The sequence below is a fragment of the Phymastichus coffea genome, unplaced genomic scaffold, assembly GCF_024137745.1.
Source record: "Phymastichus coffea isolate CEN01 unplaced genomic scaffold, Cenicafe_Pcof_1.1 PCOF00132, whole genome shotgun sequence".
Classification (NCBI taxonomy): domain Eukaryota; kingdom Metazoa; phylum Arthropoda; class Insecta; order Hymenoptera; family Eulophidae; genus Phymastichus; species Phymastichus coffea.
The window spans coordinates 411,438-438,645 of NW_026706943.1; the positions used below are offsets into that span (position 1 = coordinate 411,438).

The following is a 27,208-nucleotide window of genomic DNA, read 5'->3' on the forward strand; positions in this document are numbered from 1 at the left end:
TGCCAGATTTTCCCAACGTTGCAATTCGAGGCGAACCCAACGGAGATGCACTGGCCGATCGGTCTGTCCTTTTCGAATTCCACCCCAGCCGGTCGACAAGTGCCATTCGCCGTTACACGTGTGCCTCTGCAGCCTAGGAGGACGTATTCGACTTGTACGCACAGGGACAGGTAAATAGGCGCGGTACAGTGCTATATACAGTCGGACGCACAAAGCTCGCAAGCACGCCAGGCATGCTCGAGATCGATCACACAACTTGGCGTATGAAAAAGTATTGGTTTTTCTTTCTTTCGAATTTCGAGTAACTCTACAAAAGTAGTCATTGGAGAATACTTCATTCCAGTTGTGCTTGAACGAGTTTCGGGGTTTACTCTTTATGAATAGAAGCTATGAAGCTGTCGTAAGGGACAAATGCAATCCATAATCTCTCGGTTACCGGGGACCGAAATCTTTTTATTCAGGCCGCGGTACTGTCAGAGTAAGCTCCGAAACGGCGACAGTAACGGCTCGTTAAAAAGAAATTAGTTTGAAGTGAAAGTAGCTCTCAAAAATAGAAGTTGTAGAGGGAGAAGAAAAAAGAAGACGGCTCGAAGTTAAAGACGGGCGTGGAGTAGCGAAGACCAGGGAACGAGTATATTTACAGAAGGAGAGCGATTATAGAGAAAAGAGAAGGGAGATAAGGGTAAGGTCGCACGCGTGCGCGGCCGCAGTGGTCGGTCCCCGAAAAGAAAGGAAGATGGCGCGGCCGATTTTCGGCGAGCCCCTGGCAATTTGCGCCGCGATGCTGCGAGCGACTGTACAACCCACCTGCTGCGCGCACGATATAGGCCGTGCGCCCGACGACTTCTTCCAGCCGCGCCACGGTAATCATTGTGTTCAGCTGCAAATTGCCGTGCGCGGCGACCAAGCTAAAACACTGGAAACGCGAAAAGCTGCGAATTGAATAACAAAGGGTGTTCTCGTGACGCGAACCGCAGCTAAGTGAATAAAATCTATTCGCGCGAGGGGAAGAGAAGTGCTTCCGCGTGTGAGAATTGCCGCTGCCTCGTATGAGCCCGCTGGCTGTCGTGAAAAACACGACAATCGGCCTCGATCTCGGACGACTTTGTGCCGAAAACGCGTGCAATACGCCGCCGACGACCATTAGCGGGACACTCAACGAAGGTGCACACTCTTCAAAGTGTCATTAGCCGCGCACGACTACGGTTATAAAGCTGCGTCTTTCAAAATTTCAATTGGCCGCGGAGCTCCTGCTACGTGGGGAGTGAAGCGCCAGAGACCGCGTGCTCCGACAGCTCGTAAAGATGCTCGACTGACACGGCTCGCGATAATGGCAGGGGGAGGAGCATTGTTTCATGTTTTTATTGTGATCGTAACTCATATACGAGGACTTGATGGTTAATAAGCTGTTTAATAACGTGCGTAAGTCGTTGTTATTGTCGTCAGGGAAGTGATCGGGTGAGCTCGTGAGAAGTAGGTTGGGACCAGAGCTAAAGCTATGTCGAATGCGGCAAAGCCACAACTAAAGACATAAAATCACGGCAACTACCGGCAAATAATGGCAAGCAAGGACATATTTTCGGCTCGGTTGGATGTTGTCGGGATAATAAAAATCGTAAGAATTGTAACGCGAGTGAGCAGGAGAGAGAGAGAGAGAGAGAGAGCCAGGAAAGGGGGACCTGAGACGCCGAGAATAGAAAAAGGGGAACCGAGGCCGCTTTCCGTATAGGAGCGCGAGTTTCGGGACGAGGGTCGAGCCGATCGCAAGGTGGTCGCGAAGGAGAGTGGGGCGAGACCGAGAGCGCGCGCGAGCGCGAGCGTCTTGGTCGTCCTTTGCGCTCGCGACGCGCACCGCATATGCACATGGGGGGGGGGGGGGAGGATTTCACCAGCTGGCACGCGCCAACCACTTGCTCATTATCGGCTGAAAAGATCTGCAAGTGCGCGAGTTGTTTGTTGTCGGGCTGCGATTTGCCGCCAAGTTTTTGCGCGCTCCCGCGTTAATCGTTTCGCCGAACTCTTTTTTTTTTTGTCTCCCTGTCGGCAGAGCGGTTATTCCGCTCGTGATTTCCGTGCGCGCGGAGTCAACGTTCGATTTCAGCCAGCGAGCGAAGGAACGCTGGTTATTTCCAACGCGTAGTCGGACCACAAGCCCAACGAAACAACGATAGAACCAGTTTCGGTGAGTGAGCGTATCAATTTGATTTGGCTGTCCTGTGATGTGCAATAAGCCAAAGCGATAAAAGAAATATCAAGTGCTCAGGGAGTAAAGGTAGAGTCAACGAGGCACGACTCGTAAAACAATAAGAACCTGACGTGGCGCGTGGTGTAGCAATCGTTGTCGCGCTTGTTTTTTTGCGGAGCCGAGTCGGGAGCAGCGAAGGCCTCACGCGGGAAGAGAGCATCAACGGCAGAGCGAGAGAGAGTGCGCGAGGGAGGGAGGGCCGCTGCAGCTTAGCAGTTTAGCAGCTGGCGCGCGTCGACCGATTATCGCGGCCGAGAGATGGTGGGAGCTCTCCCGGCGATTTCCTCGTCTCGCGGAGGCCGGCCGAGCTTCCTCCCTCAACTGGGCCTCTTTGGAATTGTGTTTTTCTTGTTCCGCGGCAACACCTGCCGCCTTGTTTTGATTTCGACGCGCGGAGGCAGCGCGTTGCGTTCGTGGAAGACGCCGTGGCGGCGGGCATCGCATGTCCGCGCGCTGCGGTCTCGCGCACGATTATTCGCGGCTCGCGAGCGTCGACAAAAGCCTTTTGTATGCGCCTCGCTATATTTTGTCGCTGTTGCGCGCATGCAAGGCGCACCTGAGCAACCTTGTTTTCAATAACATCCGCCAACCAGTCCATCTCTCCCTCGCTCTCCCTGCGGCTTCGGCCCGTAAGCTTTCGGGGCACACCTCCGATTCGCGCTTTCGCCGAGTCGCTCCGAGCCAGTTTCACTCATCTGTGCTTGCGACAGAAAGACACGTCGGATCTCCTGGCGGCTGGCCGCGACAGCCTTAGCTAAATATTTGCCAACTAGAGACGACTGACAATGTCAGCGACGTTCGATCCCCCCGACAGCAATCGGCGCGACGGATCCCGACGCGCGCGCCAGTTGCGCAATCGAGCGCGGCTGTGACGCGAACGCGCGCGCGCGGCTAGAGCATCGTTTGAACAGCGATAGTTTCGGCAAATAAGCCGAGTCTGCAGAAATCATAGGGGCTTTTCCAATCTGACGCTCGCTCGTGTCAACGCCGCGACTTTATCGCGCTCCGCGCGGCTTTCGAGGCTATGTGCATCGGCGTCGTGCCCATTTCGCTCGGTGACGTCAATCGCGCTTCTCTCTCTCTCTCTCTCTCTCTCTCTCTCTGCGGTGGAATAAAAATCCGCTCGGCAGGCGAAAGGATCGGTCGATCGCGCGTCGAGTCCGCGCAGGAGGTCCAGCTGGACGCTTCTCGCGGCCGAACTTTCGATCGCCTAATTATCCCGAGCTAGCTGCTAATGACGCGGACGTCCCTCACACCTGGTCGGCAACCGCGTACGTTGCCGCATCGAGGAGCGGTTAAAGTCCCACGTACGAACGTAGGCGCGCACGCTCTGTACGCACGCGATCGTCTTAGAAATTCAGCAGCGCGGTCGATCGGCCAAAGCGTTTACATTCTTTCCCCTCGACGGACACATCCGTAGAACAGCCGGCTTCTTCTTAATGTTGTCGGAGTTTTCGGCGAATGCGTAATGCCCCTCACGTAGCTGCATAATGATGGATACCCACGGCGAGAGACTAAGAAAGGAAGCCAATTTGTCGAATACTAAAAGTGCGCTCTCTCCCTTTCTCTTTCCCTCTCTCTCTCTCTCTCTCTCTCTCTATCTGTCTCTCTCTCTCTCTCTCTCTCTCTCTCTGACTCACCGTTATTACTCGCAGCAGTTTTCCGGGGGATGTACTGTGTTTTACGCTCGTTTTTGCGAGCGCCGCTCCGGTCAGTTTCGCTTGTCTGCGCACGGATCCCCACGACGTCTTCATCTCGTGCCGACGGTAATTTACGAGTGGTGCCGCTCGGAAAAGCTGTACGAAACGCTTTACGACTTTTTATTGATAATTTCATTAGGAACGGTCGCTTGTATACATGTATAAATCATACCGTGGCAAGCATCGCCCACTGTGGTATGAACGCGCTGCAATTAAGAGCCATAAATTACAGCTGCGAGTGCTTCGACCCAGGCCACTGCGAACTTCGCAAATTGATAGGAGAAATAAAACGCGAAGTATCTTTATTAAAAGGCAGTCGGAGGGATGCGCTCGCGCCAATCGCGGTTTCAAGGTGCGAGGCAAAAGTCATTCCACTACTGACCCACTTTGCCGCAAAATCAACTTGGCGATCATCTGCTCCAGAAATCAAGATCGTCGCACCGCGGCCATCAAACCCTCGACAGCATTGCCTTCGCTCGCCGCCGTGTTATCCCATGCGTTCTCGCCTCGTCGTTCGCGTCTCGAGAAGGCTCGAGCACGAGGGAGGCGTAGGCAGCGTCGCGCAGCAAGCGGAGGCAAGAAAGCTATAGCGGCGCTCGCGTGCGGCCCTAGCACAAGGGCCCGGATTGATCGCGCGTATACGCGTTTGCCGAGGGCAGGTGCTAAGACAGCTGCCGCCGCGCGCTCATTCGCGATGCGTTTCTTTACGAGGCAAAAAGGTTTGAGTAGTTCGTACTCTCCCCCCCCCCCCCCCCCCCCCGACGCCGCTCCGTGCTGGTGTTTTTTTTTCGTTCGCGCGCGCGTGCCCACATATCGTGTACCCCGTCCTCGATTTCTCTCCGCAGTCGCTCGCTGCAACCTCTGACAATGATAGAGGCTAAATCAACAGTCGGCTTCATTCTCACTCCCGAGAAATTGCAGCTTTTATTTGCAAGCCAAGATCAATGGCTTTTGTCGAATTCATAATGGGGATCAGTTTAAATGTGTTTCTTTGTGTACAGAGCGATCTCACTGGAGCATCGCTCGTAGCTGCGCGCTTAGCACCGCTGATTGCTTGAAAGCCACGCCCGATTAAAAAAAAAAATTGTTTTTTTTTTGGTAAAATTTAATAAAATAAATATGAGTTTCGCGACGATTCGCATTGAGTGCAGGCTCGGGGACGAAACGAGCGTCCGAAGGCTAGGGCGATATGATTACGAACGCTGCAGCAGGTGAGAGGAAAAGTTATATAATGGAAGCCAGGCAGACGGCCACCTTGACAAGTACCCTCCTGAAAGCGGACAATAGATCGAAAAGTGAAATTCTCGATCGGAGAGAGAAAGAGCGAGCAGAGCAGCCTCGTTCAATGGCTTATTTACGAGCTGCGCCTGGCTGCAGAGCGATGCACAGGATCGCATTTTCGCGCGGAAATCCCCGCGCGAGGCTTCCATTATCTTCCGGTCTCCCCCAGCTGGCAGCCCCTCGCGCCCTCGATAAATTTCTTTCTCGTTCGCGTACGCGTATCAAGTGCGATTTCACAGGACGAGTGTGACGCGCGAGCCACCGATCGATCGGAAGGTGCATGCGCCATCGAGCCGACCGACTTCGTCGTGAGAAATGACGAGACATTAGCGCGTAGACGCCGCTGTGCCTCTATTTGCCGACAAATTCATGTCATATTTTTTTCCTTTTCCCGGCGTTCGGGCGTGACATTGCCGCTGACGTTGCGTTCGAACGGAAATGTCGTTGATTTGTCCGTTCGATTCCGCGCGACGCCGAGCGCAGCTAGTCCGAACGAAGCGCGCCGATTTTCATTCGAACCCGTGCGGAAATCGATGCGCTCGCCGTCGTTCCGTAACGCGAGGAGGAGTGGAGGCACGCAACGCTCCCGGTGAAGAGCCGAGCGCATCGAGAGCATAAAAACCGAGAAAGCCAATTAGCGGCGCAGAGGTGCGTGCGGTTTCGGGGCAAAGATCGCCGACGGCTCTGCTCCCTAACTGCACCGCGGCCGTAGCGCGACGTATATCCACCAACTGTTACCGCGCGTGGCGCTCGCCCTTGCCCCCGTTGCCGAGGTGACTCGCGAGACCAGCCGAATCGCCGGGAGCGCGGCGTCGCCGCGACGCGATTTCCGCGCCCATAGGAATCGCCTCATTGTGCTCGTGCAGCACGCGCCCGTGCGCGCTGCCTTTATACGGGCCGAGCGTCGTGATTTATTCTTCTTCCTCGCACGTCGCAACGCTGTCGACGCCGCCGCCGCCGAGCGCCGCTTCCTGAAAAAACGCTAAGGCTAACGAGACGCTCGACGTGCATTGTGCCCGCGCGCACGAATTCTCGGACCAATCCAGTTTCACGGAGCGGCCTCCCCCTTCCCCCCATTTTTTTCTCTCTCTTCTTTTTCGGAGTTTTCACTCCTGCGGAACGTCGTGGAACAGCTGCAAAAAGTGACGGCAAGCGCCACAATGGTTCCAGTGTGGGCAACTTACGAGATCGCCGTCCGCCAATTGTCCTCGGGACGGGCGCGACGAACAACCGATCGGCCAGGCCATCGTCTCGGTCTGTATGCGCAAACAACGTTGGCGGGGAAAAAAGAGAATGAATTTTTCGTCGAGCCGAAGCTCGAGACACCAACGGGGGGGGGGGGGGGGGGGCAGATCGATTAATCTTGGATGGACGCGCGCCACGCGAGCCGCCTCCCATTGCTGCTCCGAGTGCTCGAAGCCCCTACTGCGGCCTCGTCGTTGTTTTTTTTCTCTTGCATAATTGCCGTGCAGTCGGAAAAGTCGCGTGAAACGAGCGAGGTCGATTAATGCTGGAGCGCGTGCTGCTGCTGCTGCTGCTGCTGCTGCTGCTGCTGCGGCTGCGGCTGCTGCTTGAGGGGGAGAGCTCGCTCGGCCTCTCTCGTATACTATACGTGTGCTTCCAGCTGGATTAGCCGTAAACCGTTTTTCCTTGTCGAGTGAGAAGCAGCGCAGAAGGAGATTGGCATTGTCGTAAAAGGAGGGTGAGCCACGCGAGCGACGCGCGCTTCGACGTCACCTGCCTCTCGCGCGTGTCCCAGATTTCTCGACGATTCTCCATTCCTGTTGTGCGACCTGTTCGGCGTCCGCTTCCCTTGGCGGACTGATCGCTCGTCGACTGGAAGGGCCATCGCGAGCGAGCGACGACCGCAGCGCGAGGTGTGCGCGAGCTGGACAGGAGGCTCGATCGATTCGACGGTCGGCGACGCGCGCGCGAGCGAACCGGGCAGATGTTTCGACGACTGCGGCGCGCGGATGCAATCGATGGCAGCTCGGCAGAGGAAAGAGTTGGCCTAGGCCGCGCGACGCACGTCCATCCGACGCTCGAGCAGCCGAAGTGGCCGCGCTTGCGCGACGACGATGACGACGATGACGACGACGACGGCGAGGCCCATAAGAAATCAGTGGTGCAGGTGCGCGAAACGGCAACGTCATCGCCGCGACTCGTATTTTCTGCGGGCGTGCGCGCAACTCGATCGCCACGTGAACGAGGCGCGACGTAACGGCGATGGAGGCCGCGCGAAAAATCCGCGGCTCTCCGTGCGGCCGCGTGATCGAGCGTGTAATTAAGAGCGGCGACTCGCGCTGACCGCTCGCAGCTGCGTTTCGACGCTCGATCGGCGTTGCGCCACGGCGGTCTCAGCGCGCCTCCCGAAACTGGAGCGATCATTGTTTTTTATGCGCGCGGGGAACACGAAAACGATCGGATAAATACCTCGATTGCCACCCTTTTACGGACTTGCAAGGCACCGGATTTATTTGAGTACCGCCTATAAATAGCAATCAGTTTCTCGCGGGAGATGGAAGAGGAAGAAAAAGAGCGTAGCTACAGGCCGCTATAATAATAAGCAGCGACGTAAAAATAAAAGTGCAGCGAAGCCATCACCTGCCGTTGGCGTATCCCGTACGAATACTCTCTTTCTCTTTCTCGGGGCGTTTGTTAATATCTCTTCTTGAGCTGGCGCGTGGCTGCCGGATTTTTTTACCTTCGCAGAATGCGGGCGCCACCTGCGTACCTCGTGCGCCTGTATAATCAAGTGGCGAGTCTTTCTCTCTCTCTGTTTTTACAACGACACCGTGCGAGTTCGATCGCAAAAAAAACGAGATGGATTAATGACCCCGCCGCCGAAAAACGCAAGCTTCGTCAGCGGCCAACGACTCCCGTCGCCCGAGATTTCGATTCATCTCAACAACCTGTTATTAAATTTCACATCTATCAATTCTTCGACTTTCGGTAGACGTGTCCGAGATGCACGATTAAGACAGTGGCGATCGTTGCACAGCACCACTGCAAATTACAAGACGCGTAATAATTATAACAGAGGCAAAAAAATTCGACAGTAATAGAGTGGTCGTTAAGCCGCTTATCAGAACTAGAAACTGCAGAGTAGAGGTCAGGACTTGCGAAAGAATGAAATTTGGCGAGTGGCGTAATCGATAAATATTTGATGAGCGCCCAACAAAAAAAATAAATAAGAATAAGCGAGCGAGAAATTTGGCGACACGTGCCGGGCGGCAGTTAATCGATAAAGATACTACTATTAACAGGTACAATGACCGATATATAGAGCCAATTTCTTTTTTCCCCTTTTATCGGAGTCATTAACGAGGACGCGCGTCCATTCAGTGCGCCGAGTTCTGTCGCCGCTGACATAATGCTCGTATAAGCGCGATGTTCCTCTGTCGAAAGTATACCCTCGCGGCAGTAATGGGCGTAGCCAATAACTTGCGACTCCGGCTGCTCCTGCACCCGCCACTCGTTTTTTTTCTCTTTGCTCTCTGGCTGGCTTCGCGCAGGCACGGCCGATTTTTTCCGCGTCTAACGCAGCTCCGGCACACGTTGCCAAGCTATCGTTGAATCGCTGCTGCTTGTGCGCGCGCGCGCGCGCGCGTGTGTGTGTGTGTGTGTGTGACAGGTCGCGCCGGTTCCATAGTTCAGATCGATCGGACAAGAGGTCACTTATCGCAGGACAGTCCGGCAAATCTGTGCTCGATTAAATTTTTGTTATGAATCAAATTCCTACCATCGGCTACTTTTAGCAGTGAGCCGCGCGCGAGAGCTTGTATATTATATTGTCTTATAAATTATGGTGATAGTGCCAGCAGATAATGATTACCGAACGAAAGTTGGTTTATCGTAGAAAAAAATGCTTTATCTTGTACAATCATGCGAGCTGTAAAAACAGGGCTTAAGAATTTCCACAACTGATAAGAGTCGAGCCGCGCAGCCACGTAAGACAATTGAAGTGCAGCAAGGTGTTAACGTTAACAAATATTAGCTTGACGCGAGAGAGTGATAAGACTTCTGAATTCACTCGAAATTAAAAGGTAATTTCACCTGATTCACGACAGGTACGACACGTGTGCAAAGAGCATGCCAGCAGCCTGCTGATATTTAGGCTACCGGTACTCTCTATTCATGCCCATTGTCAATTCTATTTACGCAACCGTTCGTACACCCTCTCCCCCTCCCCCTCTCACTATCGAGATACTATACAGTTTCCGCCTAATCTTCCGCCACACGCACACGCATAAACTACTTGCACACGCTTGCCTAATATGCCCTTATCTCATTTTCTATTACTTATTTCATAACTATTTTCATGATTGCTAAAATTTAGTGACTACCAACACGCAGAACTATTTTCACATTACATTTAATTCAATTGACGCCATACTTTCACAAATTTAATTAATACTCCCCCTTTATCCTTGATTAGACATTTAAAGTAAGATTTTTATTACACTTTTATGCTATACCTGTATATAAATATATCTGATCAATTTCCGCAATAATCATGCATAAATTTTAAATAATCAACTTCCAATAGCGAACTGTTTAGAATATGATTAGCATAAATAATTTTCAAGTTTATCTCAATATATGCGTAACATAAATTGTCAGCAGGAACATACTTTTATTTATTGCTGAATAAATATATACATAAATAAGATTACTGCATAATTTCTTGTGTATGTAAATAAAAGAAAATGTCGCAAAATTCGTGAAATCCAGATTTAAACTAACATTACAGATTACGCTGGATCACTGCTTAATAAATGTTAACAAATTTCTTTTAAAATAATAAGGAAAAAAATTGCAGATTCACAGTTATGAGTAACGACATCTGAAGTAGCAGAGGGCACAACAGCGATTCAGTTCGTTTATGGTAACACACCGTAGCAGCTAGTTCAACACGGACATAAATCTGGTAAGTATTTTTGGTAGGAATTATTCTTATCGACAGATAATACATGGCGGTGCAGAAAATTAAATTGGATCGAAAAGTGTAGTACCATCATTGGTAATCACATATCTATACATTTACCAAGAGATGGTGAATTGAAATTTTCAATATTTTCAAAAGTAGTGTGTACATTTTAAAGTAATAATCGCTAGTTTTTAGTCAAATCATGACGTTTATAAAACTCAGTAGAAGAGCAAACCTCCATTTTGTTGATAAAATATTTAGAAGAAACTTTGAGGTTGAAAACGATGGTACAAGGACGTTATACTCTTCGAGTCAGCATGCTTCTACTACAATACATCGTTCGTTCACGCGTGAACTGCTGAATCTTTATCGGCAATAGCGCGCGCGAAGCGAATGTGAATAGTCTCCGTAAGTTTTACGAAGATCGCTCGTTTCATGGTTCGTTCGCTGCTTAAACAGCATCAATTTTTCGATCGAGTGCTACATGAAGCGTCGCGTATCGGTGCTCACCGTATTGACGCTAACGATTTTCATTCGTAACACGTACGACTGATCTAGTATTCATAGTCGGCTAGTCTATTTGTCGGTTGACAAGTTTGATTTTTCCAGCGTTTCTATATTTCCAATATCGATGCGATTATCAACTAGTTTTTGAGCTCAGATGATTTGCCGTAATTTCTATAATTAATTTAAACCTTAACGGGAAAGTTACCATTGCTTGGTTGGTTAAGTTGTTCCACTAATTACGACATCACACACGTACATACACACACATACACCACGTCAAAGCTCTTTTTCTTTTGAGTTGAAAAGAATCCACGAGACATCCGAGCGCGGCGTCATCATTATCTCAACGTAGCTGCCGCTCAATTGCTACATAGAATAAAGGAGTGTGCAGAGATGGGTCTCTTTTATGCGTGAACAAGACTCAGTACGGATACGTCTACAACGGTTTTCCGATAAGACAGTCAAGGGGGGGGGGGGCACTACAAGTGCGTCTGCAGGCCTTGAAAAACTAATTCCATTGGATGCTTACTCGCTTTTCAGATACATAGAGTACTATTGATTTCTTATCAATTTGCTGCCGGTTGTTTCTGGGCAAATATTTGAAAGCTTTCTCAAGTTTATTTCATTTCAAATACCACTGCCGAATGTTTGTTCATCAATTTTCTCGATGATTTTTGCTCTCTTTGCATTGAGATAACGTTTCAGAACATAATAAGTGCAGCTGGTCAAGGTTAGTTAGTTTATCGAAAGCAAGATTCGATTAGATTAATTAGAATTTAAAAGTATACCTATGTAATGTCTCGAAAAGAATGCTCGCAAAGATGCAGGAATTGATCAGAAAATTGTAACATTTAACCGAGGAGCGAATTACTGACGCAATAAAACATTCGAGTAACCATCGTTCAGCAATAATGTATGACTCTGTCGCGCAAGGAAAAGAATTTTCATGACTATTTGATAATACCTCGAATAAATTCTTCTGATAGCAGTAGTGGATACAAATTTTATTTGCAGACTATTTAGAAAGAGAAAATTACCAGTTAATGAATTCTTCAATATTGTTGATAATTTACTAGCGGTAGAGCCTTTAAAAAAACGTATAGTGTAGCTCCATTTGTCATTAATGAAATGTCACGCCCTCGTGATTTGCTAATCAAGTTTACGAAGGGATAAAAGCTGACTGTCGGCGGTGAAATGAAAACATGTTCGGAAGTATGGTCAGTTAAGATAAAACAATCGGTAGGCATTCGAGCGTATCTTAACGTCCTTTGATTTTGAAGAGGATTTTTGAAGGAAGGTGGCCGTTTCGGCGAAAAGCCACGCTGAGAAAGCACGTCTCTTCGACGCGAAGCGGAGAAAGAAAGAAAAGTCCTTTTGGAGGGAAAATCTCCGCGGCAGGTGCGTCGTAAAAGGTGCTCCCTTTTTCGCTAGTCAGTCGCGCATCTTTCCGGCGTGTACTCCGTATAATTTATTGGAAGAGCGAGAGGCAAAAAAGTAGGGGGGAATCAGCTGACTGCGGGGCAGGGGTCGGCTGCCGCTTGGTTGCACGCCGCCGCCGCCGCCGGCCAGTCGAGTCAGTACGAGCATACCGCCCATTGCGTCAGCGCGCGCGCTGCCGTTCGCTCGGCCCGCAAGCCAACAGCTTTCCGCAGCAGTGCAGCTCACCAGCGACGGATCGACGGCGAGACGGTGGGGCCTCTCGTTTCTGTTTGGCCGCCCGCGCCGCTCTCCGCACGCAGCACTCGGCGGACTGACGCCCCTTGCTTTTCGTCGCCGTTGCCGACGACCGTGAGTTTCCTCTCCCTATTGTTGCTCAAAGCCATAGCCAGAGGCATTGTTGCAAAGTGTAACGCTGCCCGAAGGCCTTATGGACGAAACGGCCTCCATGATTTTCAATTGGCGCGCGCTCGGGCAGGAAGTCTGTGGTTGGACGGCTGCGCGTTTAGAATCGCGCGCAGGAGAACCTGTTTACGCACACGCTGTCAATTTAAGTAGCCAGCGATGCGCCAGCGGCACGCCGATAAGCGCGCGGCACGATGCTATCGCGCTCGCCGAGTCTTCGCTGATAACGGCTCAACTTCTGCGCCGATGCCTCTGTGGTCAGAGTTGGCTTTTGCTAATCGACCGCTTATCGAAGGTTTTTTTCTCGCACGCGCGCGTCGTGCACTGCGTCTTGCTAAAGTTGCGATGGTCAGCCGACGAGCGAAATGACGTAACCGCGAGCACACTCCGACGCGCGGACTTTGTTGCCTTCCGCCGCGAACCAAACAAGCGCGTTGCTTTGCGTTACGCGCCGCGCGACTAATTTCGACGGTCGACCCTCGCGTAGAAACTGGAATGTAGCGAGATTTCACCTTGCCCGACTCATCGGCCGACTCCAGCTCCCGTGCACATGACTATTAATCGTCAATGTATCGCGTGACGAGCGCATTAATGCCTGCGCGCCGATTTATTGTCAGCCCTGGCAGCAGCAGCTTCGCGCGATAACGCTATCATTGCTCTCCTGCGAACGCACAAACGCGCGTTTCCGCGTGTCTGCGTGTTTTCCTTCCTCTGCTCTCTTTCTCGTTCCGTCGTAAATCTGCGTCTAATTTGCCGATTCGGCGTTGCCTTAAGCGCGTGTTAACTAGGCTGATTACTTGGGATTTTTTTTCAGCTTCGTGAGCTCAACGAGCTTGGCATATACGCGTATATGCCGTTGGCTTCGCATTATTATACATATATATATATATATATATATATATATATATATATACGTATATATAGTCAGCGCTCGGACGGTTGGCGGAGCTTTCAAGGATCATCGATCCGGGATAAACTCTATCGCTTCGTTATCGCTCGATTACAAAATCTGGGCTGAGCTGAATCATCGATGTTGACCGCAGACGCGAGCACACGAGTGATGCTTTTCGTGCGATTTTTTTAGCAATAACTTTCATCCGATGTTTGATGTGCACCGCACATTGCCTATTTATGGAATTCTTGCTTTTCCTCCGAGCTAGCGAATTTTCGATAGGCGTCTGAATCACACACCTTGTTTCCCGCGCTTTGACGTACTTGTAAGAATTTTTAGAGACTGAGTAACTTTTGTCACAGATAAGAGGCCACGTGAATTTGCGATACGAATGCTGTACATATACTTACGATTCGTCCGACCGGTTATACGTATTTAATTAAGCTTAGTTATCCAAGATTTGGAAAAAAGTGCTGCTTTATTAATATTTCACTGCGCGCGTTGGCAAATTGATTCTCTTAAAATCCCATTAATTTATATTGCTGTTGCGCACTTGATCAAGCAACCGGCTAATTATACGGAAAAGTTAATCTTACGAAATGCACACTATAAATCAATAGTAACCTGTTGCTCAAGCCAATCGCAGTAAAAAGCGAACAAATAAGTAACGCAGCGGAAATATATAAAGATCACGATCGAGAAAAGCCGTTGACTGGCAGTCTCGGGCAGAGGCAAGGAGTTGTCAATTATCATAAATCGAGCCGGCTCCTGGCACGGGATAGTGCGCTAACAGTTAAAAATTAAATAGGTGATATGCGCGAGCGCGTGGAAAACGCAACATCGTTCAAGGCCACTGCTCGTAGTGTCCATGCGTTACGCGCAATTTCCGAGTTGTGCTCGCGCGGCGCAAGAGTTCCATTTCGCGTTAGCCAACGATGAGCGCGCCAGCGGCGTGCGGTCCACTTGCCGCCTTTCAATTTCGTGCACATATTCTATCGCGATTGAAAGCTCAGTAGGTGCGTTCGCAATTTCGGGACCGAGGGAGAGAGATAGAGAGAAACCGTTGAGCGAGATTCACTGCTCACTATTTCGAGCAGTTTAATTGGAGAAATTTTCCGAGCTGCCTCTAATGGAAACAAATTTAATTGCATTTGTTTCCATTGCTCCTCGTTTCGCATGCACTTTTAACGCTTGCCGCGAGAACGAATGCTTGCGCGCGCTGCTCACTGCAGCGTTTACTCGTGAAAACTGTTTAGACATGCAAATTGCTGAAAAAAAAGAAACCGATCTCACTTTGGGTTTTCGCCGAGATCGACCAAATGACATTTCGCTGGCAAAGCTGTGAGGAAGCATTGAATATGCAGTGATCGAGGTGTGATTGTCTTGAAACAGTTTCACACTCCTTGCTCAATTGAAAATTCGCAAATTAATTAAACTTCTGTCGAATTGCGTAGGCCGAGTTAACTTTCATAATTTGACCCAGCTCATTTTTTTCCCGATTAACTAATTTTACTCGGCGGTCGACACGAGTCGTGCGGTTATTTAATTATGGGTGGCTCAGACTTTCCGTAAGCAGAGCCTATCGGTTTATTGGTAAGTGGGTCATGTAGACTCGAGTCTACCGTATTAGCCGAGAATTCGTTTACTAATGAATCTGGCGCATAATTCATTCCCGCTAATCAATCGCGCCCAGCTTCATCGATGACAGAGCTTGCATGCTCGTTGCCAAGGGATCTCGTCCGAAGCGAACTTTGCACGGGTAAAGAATTATTTTCCGCGCGAGCAGGCCAAAGCAAGTATCGATACAGGCGACGACGGGTAGGTCGTCAATGTCGTCTCGTATAGCCTTGCAGTCCTCGCGGTTTCGCGACGAACGAAGCGCAGAAAGCCGAGACGCCAAGGTAGAACAAAAAAGTGGAAAGCGAGACGCGCGCCGGATCGCTCGCGGCCAAAGGGAACGACAGCGAGGGCAAAAATTGCAGGTGGCGGGCGGATATATGCACGTGAGAACGCGCCGCAATGTCACGCGCGCTGCAGCTCGTGGATGCGTCGGCCGGGCGGAGAGATCGCCAGGTCGTCACGCTCGGTGGCTCGCGCGCCCCCTTCCGCGCGTACGAAACGCGCGAAATCGCGAATTCCTCGAGCATCGCGCCGCGGCAGTCCTCGTCTCCGCTCGCCCGTGACGTTTGGGTGAACAACCTCGTGCCTCGCGCAGCAGCACGACAAATCGGCTACGAGACCAAGTGGACGCTCGTCAATGCGGGCCATTCCGCTAGCCTTCCTTCTTTTTTCATGTCATTTTTCATCGGCCGCGCGCGGTCGCGGCGGATAACCGATTTCCTGCGCGCTGCAGCTTACGGCCGCAAGCGGATATTAATAAATCTCAGGCGCGCTTCCTCTCGCCGATCGTCGGCTGCTGTCGTCTTCTTTCGTCTCCGTCGCGTCGCGGCTAGACCGCCTCGCTCGCCCGGTCTCGATTCCCGTCGTGCGCTGACTGTACTTCGTGAAAAGGACGCGACGAGCGAGAGCCTCGTGCGTTATCTGCGCGGCTGTGGACGCGGATGAGCGATGGCTGCCGAGATTACCGAGTGGCAGATTGACGACGAGCTGTCGTCATTGATGTCGGCGATCTCCGCGCTGGCGCTATACGTGTGTTTCCTATGCGACTATCCGTTGGCCGCGTGTTTTAGATTATGACGGCATGTCAGTCCCCCCCCCCCCCCCCCCACTGCTCCTGCAACAGCGGTACTCTACTGCTATTTCTCTAACATGCGTACAATCATCTCCGTCATTAGTAGATAGCAGCAACTCTCCGCTGACCACGCTTTTCGCGTGGTCTCTGCAACTTCTTTTCCTACGCACGACAGGAAGATTATCGTTTCTCTCACAGCGAACTTTCTAGCTAGAGCGTAAGTGACCTTCTGGACTCGAATCGATGATTATAGGTACTTCGTTGGCAAGCCGCGCTGCATGTGTAAAGCAACGTTCCGACGATCCGCCGTTACTCCTCCTCTCGTCGGGCACATAATTCAACCTCGTATAAGTGAATTTGAATGGAAAGCAGCCCCTCCCCCTCCGCCGTGCCTCTTCGCGTATGAAAGACGAATTTGGAGGGTATCCCGCCGAATCGGGCCAAGTGAGAGCAGCGGGCGCGCAGTTTCGGCTGGCAGCTACGCGTAGGAGCGCGCGCGCGTACGCATAAGCAGCGCAGCGCGAGCAGTCCTCGAAACCGGATGACGAGGCGAGGATGGCCCGTGTGCGCGTCCCCCCCTTTTTTCCCCTTACGCGCTATAGGTATACCGACACGCGCGCGGCCTGCCAGCGCACTCGAATCGAACCGGACACCCTCGTATCGGTATCCTCGTCGTCGCGATCTTTAGGAGTGCGCGTGGCGCGCGCGGCGCCCTCCCCGTCCTTTTCTTTCGCGTGCCTCTGGCGTTTGGGCACGTCGCGCGCTCGCTGCGATTCGCAGCCAGTGCCAATGGTCGACGGCACGACGAACGAGCGGATTTGCGCTCGAAGCGACGATAATGATTGACGGTTGCGCGCGATCAATCCGCGATCGCTCCGTCGCCGAGTATCGGAAAACGACTACCCTTTTACCTATGATGCCGGCAGAAAATAAATGCTCTTGATACAAAGGCTAACCTTGCTGAATAAAAATAAATTGGCATTAAAACGGTGCGTCACATCCGCCGGTTAGTACATTTACATTATATCGCTTCGATCTATTTGGCACTTCTCGCGTATGCTCGACGCGCTAAAAGGTACTTGTACGGCTTTTCGCCATTACTCATCTTGAGCAAGCGTGTAAAGGCAGCGCAGCAGTCGGTTTTACTTGGCCTTTCGCAATGCTATACGGCACTGTGCCCGACGATAATGCAGCTTTGCAAAACAACGATGAGTCGCGGAGCTCCTTTCAGCGATGGGCGCTTGCCCGCGCTAACCGCGGCGTTGCACCAGAGCTTCGCGTATGCGCGCCGCGCGCGACGTCGAGCAATCGCAGCGTTCGCTTGTGTCCGCCCACCGACGCGTTGTATCCCTGTAAGATCTATCGGCGTTCGGGCCCGCTGCAGCTCCCGCGATTGATTTGACCCGAGCGTTAACGCGGTCGGGGGACAGGGCTGCTCGATGAAAACATCACGCGCGCTTTGGCCATATTTAGCGTCGGAGACGAAACCGCGCGCGCGGCGATGCCTACACGCGCGCTCGAGCCGCTCTTCGCGACGTTACGCGCGCCGCTTTCGCGCGTTGTCGCGGAGGCAAACGGATCTTCTTCGCCCGCGCTTAGGCTTTCGCAACGCCTTGCCGCTGCCTCTCGCGCTAAACGTTACTCGCTTGTGCGCGCGTTGTGCATCAGGCGGCTTGGAATCCCAGTTCCACAGGTCGACGTTGCGCGCCTACTTTTGTAAGCGTCGACGAGGATCGATACGCAATGAACATAAATAAACGATGACGCCAAGCTCAGCGCGGAGAAAAAGGTGAAAAATGAGCGACGACGGACTTTTAGCGGCCGAGAAAAGGCGACGAGGAACGGACGGCGAGGCGTGCAATTGGGCCAATTCAGAGCGCATCGGATGGCCGTCCCAGAAGGTGCAGTATCGCAAGCGAAGACGCCTCGTCACACCGTCGCGCTCACGCACCGAGCAGTCCTTTGTACGTGACTGCGCGCGCGCGCGCGCACTTCTCGCTCGGTCTCACTTACGAGCCTCGACGCGCGATCGAGCTGGCTGATCGATCGTCAACGCGCTGCGTCGCGGGTCGCTTGTTCCGCGGCCGATAACGGTCGCGCGATCGTCGTGAGGGGCGGGCTCTTCGAAGCAGCTGCTTGCCGTCCGCCACTTGGCGTCGCCGATCGCACGCGGCAATAGTGCAGTCCGCCGCCACTTTGCGCACGTGTGCACGTGTGACGTCAAAGGCGAATTTCACGCTACGACGCGCTCCGTCGCGCGACGCCCGCCGCTCGCTCCCCTTTTGTTTTCCGTCGGGCAGACGAGAGCGCCGCGACGCACGCGTGCGTCGTTGTTTTCAGAGACGCGACGTTTGACGCTTCTCTTTGGGCGTCGCGCGCGCCAAGTGGCGCGCATAATGCGCGCGCTCGGCTCAGCTGGGATTTCGTCCGCGGCGCGCCAGCGAAAGCGACACCGTGCATTTTTACGGTCGCTTATCCCATCAAGCGCCTAATAACGGTGTTCAGGCGGAGCGCGCGACCATGCGCCTTCTTCGTCCGCTAGCTGCTCAGTCGCGCGTGACGCATTTTTTTTTATTCGCTCTCCTCGCTCGACTCCACTTTCGGGCCCGCGCAGACTTACAAGTGGAACGTTAATACCGTGGCTGAGTATTGCAGCGAGAAAGCTCCCCGAGCGCCAGGTTGATAGAAATACTCTTCGCGGCGGGATTGCGGAGTAAGCGTCGATGTAAATGAAGCAAGCCGACGCGCACGCGCACGTACACGAATGAATTACAGTTTAGGCGGGCTCCAAAGAGAGAGAGAGAGAGAGAGAGAGAGAGAGAGAGAGAGAGAGAGAGAGAGAGACAGGAAAAAAGCGGAGTAAGTTAGTCCCTAGGTCACCCTCGTGCACTGCTGGTTTAATGATTCGCAAGCGCGAACACTCGTTTGTCGTTGGGATTTTCGTACCTTGTAGGGCGAGTGCAGCTGCTGCTCGAGCAGCGCCGATGAATAAATAAATGCCGCGAGGAGGAAGACGCACACGGCGAGTAATGCTGTTGCTCTTGTTGTTGCGCGGTGAGGGGGGCAAAAGAGAAAAAGAGAGAGAAAGTAACGTCGATTGGATAATCGTCGAAAACTGTGGGCGAGAATATAATGGACGCTTATTAAAGTCTTTATAACCGTCAATTCAAGCAAATCAATTGACTTACGCGCAGAGAAGTGCCTCCCCTTTTCTGTTATGTTTTAGTTAATGCATGCGTAAGCTTAGAAGATTAACGAGGACCATAAGCGGCGATAATTGCCACTCGCGCAAGCAGAAAAGAAACGCCCGAGCGATAAGGCCGTACGTAGGCGTATTTTGGCAGCATCCGCCCACAACTCTGACGTGTCTTTTTCTCTCTGCATCGATCAGCCAAATATCTGAAAGTTCATTTTTGTCAAGATTCCTCGGACGAACGCCGTCGTCGGTGCTTTGGCGAACGAACGCCTGCCGTATAAAAATGAGCGCTGCCGTCGAGGTCCATTGCGATGAGTCATTAACGAGGCGCTCGAGGTACAGTTGTCCGGTGCGAGTTGCTGATGCGCAAAAACTCTGCTCATCTTCTTTATGGCTCGGCTAAAAATAACAACTATTACAGCAAAATAAAAAAAAAGAAAGGATATTTCACAATAAATAAAATTAGCATAGCCGAACTGTACCTGTTCCTGATATATTCAACGTGGCCGTGCACTTATCGTTTGCACCATAAATTCCAAAGGTTCGACTAAAATCGTCCGCACGCATAAATCTCAGCTCGCGGGGCGAAGGGGTCGACGCACTCGCGGCTGGGAATGTCCACCGCGAAACACCGTCGTCGTCGTCGTCGTCGTCGTTATTTGGAAATCCGCCGGCGCTATTTTCTTTTTGTCTCTTACTTTGTTCGTCGCGACACCACTGCTGCTGCTGCTGCCTCTGAAATAACTCGCGGGAATTCGGAGATTCGCAATGCTTCTCGCGTGCTCGTGATCCGACACGCGACGCGTAACCACGCGACCAGCCGCTAATTGGCCAATGCGACTCGCTATTCTTGAGGTCGCACGCGGCCGCGATGAAAATAGTCGGCATACCAGAGACTCGCCGCGTTGGCTGTTGCATTGACCGCGCGCTCGATTTCAGAGGGGGGCTGCAGTTTGTCGTTTCCGGAAACAGCAGTAGAAAGTTCGAGCCAATCATTGCGCTGCTCGCGTTACCGGACTCGTCGCGAATGGGAGCAGCCGGGCGTAGATGGCGAATTCGAAAAGTGGCGCGCGGGAGTGCGGCGCTGCGAGCGTCATCTTCGCGGGGGGTAGCGACAGCTTGGCAGCATTGATTTTCAGCGCGCGGCGCTGGGTTTGGGGGGGGGGGGGGGTGGTAGGGTGCTGGCGTGCACGCGCCAAGCGCGCTTTGACCAAATAAGGAGATCGCATGTGCGCGCGATTCAGTGCGATAGCGAGCGTCTCGCCAGACCAACGCAGCCGCCGCCGTCGCAGCAGCAGCAGCAGCAGCAGCAGCAGCAGCAGCAGCAGCAGCAGCAGCAGCCCCGTGAGAGCATCTCTGCCTCTTGCTCGCACGCTCGCCCTCCCCCAGTGTTACGTGGCCGCGGGCGCAGTGCCATCGATGGCCTGCGACACTCGCGCAAGCTCCTCCAGCGCCAGCAGGTGAGTGTCGTAAGTGCGCGCTCCGCGGAGACGCTGACCTTGGCTCGGCACTCGTCAGTCGACGCCGCCTCCGAGCACCAGCTAAGCAGGCCTCGGGCTTTTGGCGCGGCGCGCACGGCAGTGAATGAACGTGTCCACGAGGTCGCTGACATCGCCAGGCCTTCTTCGCTCCCGCGGCCGCTACTCTGTTTACTAAACTCGGCTGCGCTTGCACACCCCCCTGCCTGTGCTCGTCTAGCTGCTCAGCACAGAGCAAACGTCGCTAATAGCCTCGGCACTCGCAGACCTATAGCTACACCGTCTGCTCCCTCTCTTGCTTACTTCGGTGTTACTGCCACTCGACAGCCTCCCGATTGGAATCGAATTTTCTGCATCCCCATCCGTGCTTTCTCTCTTCTCTCTCTCTCTCTCTCTCTCTCTCTCTCTCTCTCTCTCTCTCTCTCTCTCTCTCTCTCTCTCTCTCTCTTCCTCTGTATATTGCTTTTTTTTCCATTCGTGTCGAGAGGGTTGTCGACTGGCTCGGTAAGCTTTGCCATATTTGCCGCCGCCGAACTGGAAAGGTGCTTCCCCCCTCTACGAAAAGCTCGCCGGTGCTTTATTTTCGGAACATCAGCGCATTTCATCTCGATCGCCACGCAAGTAGCATTACGTCCCATATCGACTGCTGAACCGTCGGTGCACTACGTGCTCATGAGAGCCGTATAGCTGCACCGCCAGTACCTCCGACGTAAATTACAGCAGCGCATTGTCACGTCATTCGTCTCCAGTGCCGATACACCGACAGCCCCCGGCATTGTTCGATTTTCATAGAGAGTAGCCGAAGCCTGCTCTTACGTTTCCCTCTCCTTTTATTCTTCCTTTTTTTTAAAAAACAAGCTCTTTTGAGGCGACAGCTGCGAGGGCTTTCCACTCGTTCGCGCTGAAAGGCACTTCGCAGATCAGAAATTAATTTGGAGCGCGCGCGTGCACGGTCTCCTTTCAGGGCGGCGGAGTCGCGCGTTTCTCGCGCGAGCATCCGCGAGGGGATCGCCCGGCGCACCTCTTCACTCCATTCTTCGCCGCAGCGTCTCATTCTTGCGACGTCGTCACTGTCGTTGCTTCGGGGAACCCATTCATTTGTCGCCTCCGTCGCGTACACTGCGCGCGTTGCGACGCGTCTACTCGTGCAAACGCACGTACAAGCAGAGTGCTCCCCTCAGTCCCGCAGACGCACGCGATGCGTGAATGTAGACTGCAGCCAGCTCGACTGCTTGCACCACTCACCTGCTCGCTTCAATTGGAGCGCAGTCGCGCGGCACTTCTGCCGCTCGCGGCTTCGAACCGCTGTCCTCTTCCGTACGACGGAACTGTTTAAACGGGACTGTTCTGTCTGAAATGTCGCCGAGCGCGCGCGAGGCATCGTCCGCAGCCGAACGGGGGGCTCCAGCTCTTATTACGCGTCGAGAGAAACGTTCAGTCGGCGCGAGCTTACGGAAAGCTCGCGCTGCTGAAACGTACGGAGCCGCGTCGACAGATTGCGAAAGTGGAAACTGATGAATTCGCGCATCGCGAACGAGCCTATTTCTGAAATAGCAAGCTCATTAGTTGATAGAATACGCGCCAAGCGCGTGCATACATTCCGCGAGCGCGCATATTTGTTCTGCGTTTGGATCGCGCGCGAAATAATCAGGAGCGGCACGGCATGTAGCTCGATGTAGCTGCACGCGTGCGGCAGTTGATCGTCGACGTCCAGCAATCAGTCGACGGATTCCACGTCGCGAGTGGATTACTCAGTGCCCGTGTGTAGCTCGACTCGCGAGCTCGCGCAGCTGCTCCAGGGCCTTAGCGTATTGAGTTCCGTTCAATTTGCCACGAAAATTGCCTAGCCATTTTCCATCGGGCGCCGCGATGATTGGATTTTCCTCCTCCCGCGTCTCCGTATGCACCGCTCGCGCATAAAACAATAACGCCTGGTCGATTGACTAGCGACTTTTATTACTAGCAGCCTCGTCCTTTCGTGCATTTCAGATGGTCAATGAGTTTTGACGGGCTTCGAGAACAGGGCCAAAGTCTGTGATTCGCTATGGGCAAACTTCTGAGCCTTCTGGCTCGTGACGAGTCGACTTGCTGCACTCCACAAAAGTACGACGTCTTCCTAGATTTTGAGAGTAAGTTGAACGGTCCACTACTTCACTGATTATATTTTGCCATTATCTCGAGCAAGACTATCGGCCAAACTAATCTTGAAGCGCATTATAAAAACATGGGCAACTTAACGAGTATCGACGTACTTAGCTCCTTGCGGAGTACCTCGAAAACATTATCGTTATTCAATAAATCCAAAAATAAACAGCGAAAGCCTGAGCCTGCTTTGGCACGCGTCGTAAATGCCAGCGCGAGTAGAATCCGCTGTAGAGAGCTCGATATTTTGCCGATAATGCGCAGCGCCGCCCAGACAATCGAAACTAACTGGACGGCCGCGCCGAAATGGCAAAAATGCCACTTGTAAGGACTGTTTCTGCATCGACAGATGCTCAGCCGTCAGAGATCGAGCGACAGACGTTCGAGGCGGTGCAGAGGGTCCTGAAGAACTCCGAGTCGATATTACAAGAGATCCAATGCTACAAAGGCGCCGGCAAAGAGATCCGCGAGGCCATCAGCGCGCCGACCGAGGAGTATCAGCGGAAAGCTTACCTCACGGTCGCTCCGCTCGTCGCCAAGCTCAAGCGCTTCTACGAGTTTTCCCTGGAGCTGGGTAAGCGCGCGCCGCTCTGCCTCGCAACGATCGCCTCGCCGAGTCGCTCTTCCACGCCATTCGCACGCTTTGCCTTTCCAGAACGAGTGGTGCCGAAGATTCTGGGCCAGCTGTGCTCCGGCAACTTGTCACCGACGCAACACCTGGAGACTCAGCAGGCGCTCGTCAAGCAGCTGGCCGAGATACTCGAGTTCGTGCTCAAGTTCGACGAGTTCAAGATGAAGACGCCCGCCATCCAGAACGACTTTAGCTACTACAGGCGCACCCTCACGCGCGCCTCCCTCGCGCGACAGGACAACGCCAGCGAGAGGGACCTGGTCGTCGGCAACGAGCTCGCCAACCGCATGTCGCTCTTCTATGCCCACGCGACACCCATGCTGCGCGTGCTCAGCAACGCCACCATCGCCTTCCTCATGGACGTGAGTTGGACGCGCTCTTTTCCCTCCGCCGCGCGAGTCGCCTCGACGGCCTCGCTTGTTTTAAGCGCGTCGCGGTCGAGGCGCTCTGACAACTGGCCAACTTGCTAAGGCGCGCTTCGCCTCTCGCTTTCGTTACAGAACGAAGACATACCGAGGGAAAACATCACGGAGACGCTGGGCACGATGGCGAAAGTCTGCCTTAGGATGCTGGAGAACCCGTAAGTCGCTGCTTTTTACATCCGCGGATGGACTCGCGCGACGAGACACACTAACGCGTCAAACTTGTTGGCAGAAATTTACTGGCGCAATTCCAACGGGAGGAGACACAGCTGTTCGTGCTGAGGGTGATGGTCGGCCTAGTCATACTGTACGACCACGTGCATCCGCAGGGCGCCTTTGTCAAGGGATCCAACGTCGACGTGAGTTTGCCGTCGCACCGGCCGTCATGCGCGCGATGTCCCAATCGTGTGTACCTTTGAAACCGAGACAATTATTTCGCGTAACAGGTCAAGGGCTGCGTGAAGCTGCTGAAAGACCAGCCGCCGTGCAAGAGCGAGGGACTGCTGAACGCGCTGCGCTACACCACCAAGCACCTCAACGAGGAGAACACCCCAAAGAACATCAAGAACCTGCTGGCCGCTTGATTGCCGAAGCCTCGTGGTTGCTGTATTCGAAGCTGAACAAATGCGCGCGGAACTACGAGGAACTACTTCGACACCTGATGACCTGTTGGCGTCGCTTTCCCAACACGATGTCCGTGCACGCGTGGCTCGTTCGCGCGCACACGGACAACCTTCGTTCGCGTTCGCGAGCGTCCATTTATTTTCGGGCGGTCGTCAGTCTATGTATCTCTTTCTTATTTATTAAAACCATCGAACGACCACCTACCTTATACAATTCCACGTGTCGAAATTACAATTGTGGAGCGTGACAATTTTTCCTCGTTTCGAGCTCAGGCACTTTCATCAAGTTTCACTTGCATCTTGTTGCATCGCTATGCAATCGCTCGGTTTTTCATTTTCCAATAAGCAACACTTTTATAACACGATAGCTATCTAGCTTTCTGTCGACGTAGAATTTTACGATGAGTGCACATTGGCAACGAGTAAAATTTGTAAATTCAACGAACTCGCCGATGAACGTACAAGACTTTCTGGGGCAATCGGATCACGGCTACGCATTTTTAAGCGAGTGTATTATTAATTTATATAACGTCGAAACCCTTATTATATATAGTGATAGAATATTTAGGCAATTATTACCGTGATTATTATAAGCATAATACAATCATTATTCTGATTATTGATATTGCAATAGTATAAAAGTCCTAATTTCATTAAAATTGTACTTCGCGAAGCCCAACACCCTTACTCGAGAATAACTGCAACGTTCGTTCATTTGAAAGTTTTGCGAAGACGACAGTATTTTCTAATAAAATCGATTTTCTAAATATCTATTATCTATTTGAAAGCATCAATGACTTTTACAAACATTTCTGAAAGCGTGTACCCAGTTTTGATAATAACTTTTCTTATTCGCCAGTACTCACTTTGATTTTAATGGTATTTGATGAGTCTTCCCATTGAACGTTAAACTGAATCGCACTTGATTCAAGTAATATTAATTCAGAAAAGTTAAAAAAATAAGTGTTATAGATATAAGCATATGTAAAGTATTTAATCTTCTCGGCACAGATATTTTTAGGAATATCGTTTAGAATTTAATTTTTTATTCAAGGAATGTGATTTTGAACAATTTTTTTGAGTTTGACAAAATACGTTTTGTTAGTTATAACCAATATTATTGATTAATATTAATAACATCGTGCGAAATCATGAATTATTATGTCGATCAGGAGTCATTGAAACAATTCATAGTTATCACCCGAATTCATCTGCATAGCGCAGTCTCAAAGCTATCGTTTGTACTGTTAGTCAACTGCATAAATAATAATATTTGTAAGAACCATATTTTGTATTGATCGGACATAAGTTCTACAAGGTAATGCAGTGTATCTTTTGTTTGATATAAAACCAGCGCCTTGATAACGAACTATACCTTTCATTAAAAAAATCATTGAGATTCGACAGTGTCTCAAACAAACTAGTTTCGAACGAGCAATTATATCCTAATATGTTAAACTGCCGAGAACAAAAGAGATCAATTTCGCGTTGTGGCGAATATGTCTTTTAAAAGTATTGCTGAGAACCAAAGACAAAAAAAAAGTTTATTGAAATACTCTTGTACATTTTGTAGAATCATGGAAAATATGGAAATCGAACCGACATATAATGTAATCTAAGTAAATGATAATGTATATGCGTATCATTGCTGATACCATATTACAGAGATAATTATTCATGACAAAAAAATTGAACTATCTTTTACACTGAGATGGAGCGTGGGAGTTGAAGATTGTGATAAGGACAGAGTAAGATAAGAGTGTAAAATAATGGAAAAATTATTTTCTGTGATCGTACCATTATATTACAATGTGAGACAAACGATATTAAAAGTGTTCAGCTTGAAAAAATAATTATTGAAATGACATTTGGATATTCTACAGTCTCAATATTTGTTTTCTTGCCTAACGTGACATTTGAAAACTCACCAACAGTTGACCAGACATGAAATATATATAAAATGATGTTTATTATTTATTGAATCACTGGAACTCATAATTATGAAAGTAAAAAATAGTATAATTTACAATAATAATTATACATTGTAACTTTTAAAAAGTATTAACTCAAACTTCTAGCCGAAGTTATTATATAAATATATAACATTTTACAACATAAATCTTAAAGCAATGAAAGTTTATTAAGAAATACTTTTCTGTGTGGAGAGTCAAATATTTATATTGCCAGGGTCATCTTTTGTACGCACGCACAAATCTTCAAATTTGCCTATTTACATTCAAGAGTGTAAAGCGAATTTTCCTACAAACATTTAAAACTCTCGATGTATTTGTCGCTCTTTTGAAGATAAGAGACTTGTCATACTCAGTAACACAGACAATTTTCGAGTCCACGATTATGTAAATGAAGAATAATATGTATTAGAAAAAAGTCTGACATGTAAAGCTTTGAAATATAAAATATAAACTATTGATAAATACTGAATACGTGTTTTTCTATTGTTCATCCATCTGCTCTTGAAATGCAAGGTCCAGATTGGACTCATAAAGGGTATCAATTTAAATTTTGCAAAGGCAACACTTACCTTGGTTTGGTAATGAAGGAGGCACATTGTGTACAACATATTACCGGTACGACTAAGCTGATGTATCGAGCTGACGTGTCGTCTG

At 50.9% G+C, this 27,208-nt stretch overlaps 1 protein-coding gene across 2 annotated transcripts; it reads left to right on the top strand.

Moving 5' to 3' along the window:
- The first annotated feature begins 12,217 nt into the window (after window positions 1-12,217).
- LOC131671674 (CYFIP-related Rac1 interactor B) lies at window positions 12,218-27,017 on the top strand. 2 transcript variants are annotated; one of them, XM_058948288.1, is made up of 8 exons: window positions 12,218-12,451; window positions 20,530-20,745; window positions 22,753-22,892; window positions 23,255-23,479; window positions 23,561-23,898; window positions 24,037-24,116; window positions 24,191-24,317; window positions 24,405-27,017. In XM_058948288.1, the coding sequence occupies exons 3-8, from the start codon at window positions 22,808-22,810 to the stop codon at window positions 24,540-24,542; spliced, it is 993 nt and encodes a 330-aa protein (XP_058804271.1). In that variant the 5' UTR covers window positions 12,218-12,451; window positions 20,530-20,745; window positions 22,753-22,807; the 3' UTR covers window positions 24,543-27,017. The 2 variants fall into 2 exon arrangements, with proteins under 2 accessions (XP_058804271.1, XP_058804270.1); XM_058948287.1 differs by lacking the exon at window positions 20,530-20,745.
- Window positions 27,018-27,208: the final 191 nt, after the last annotated feature.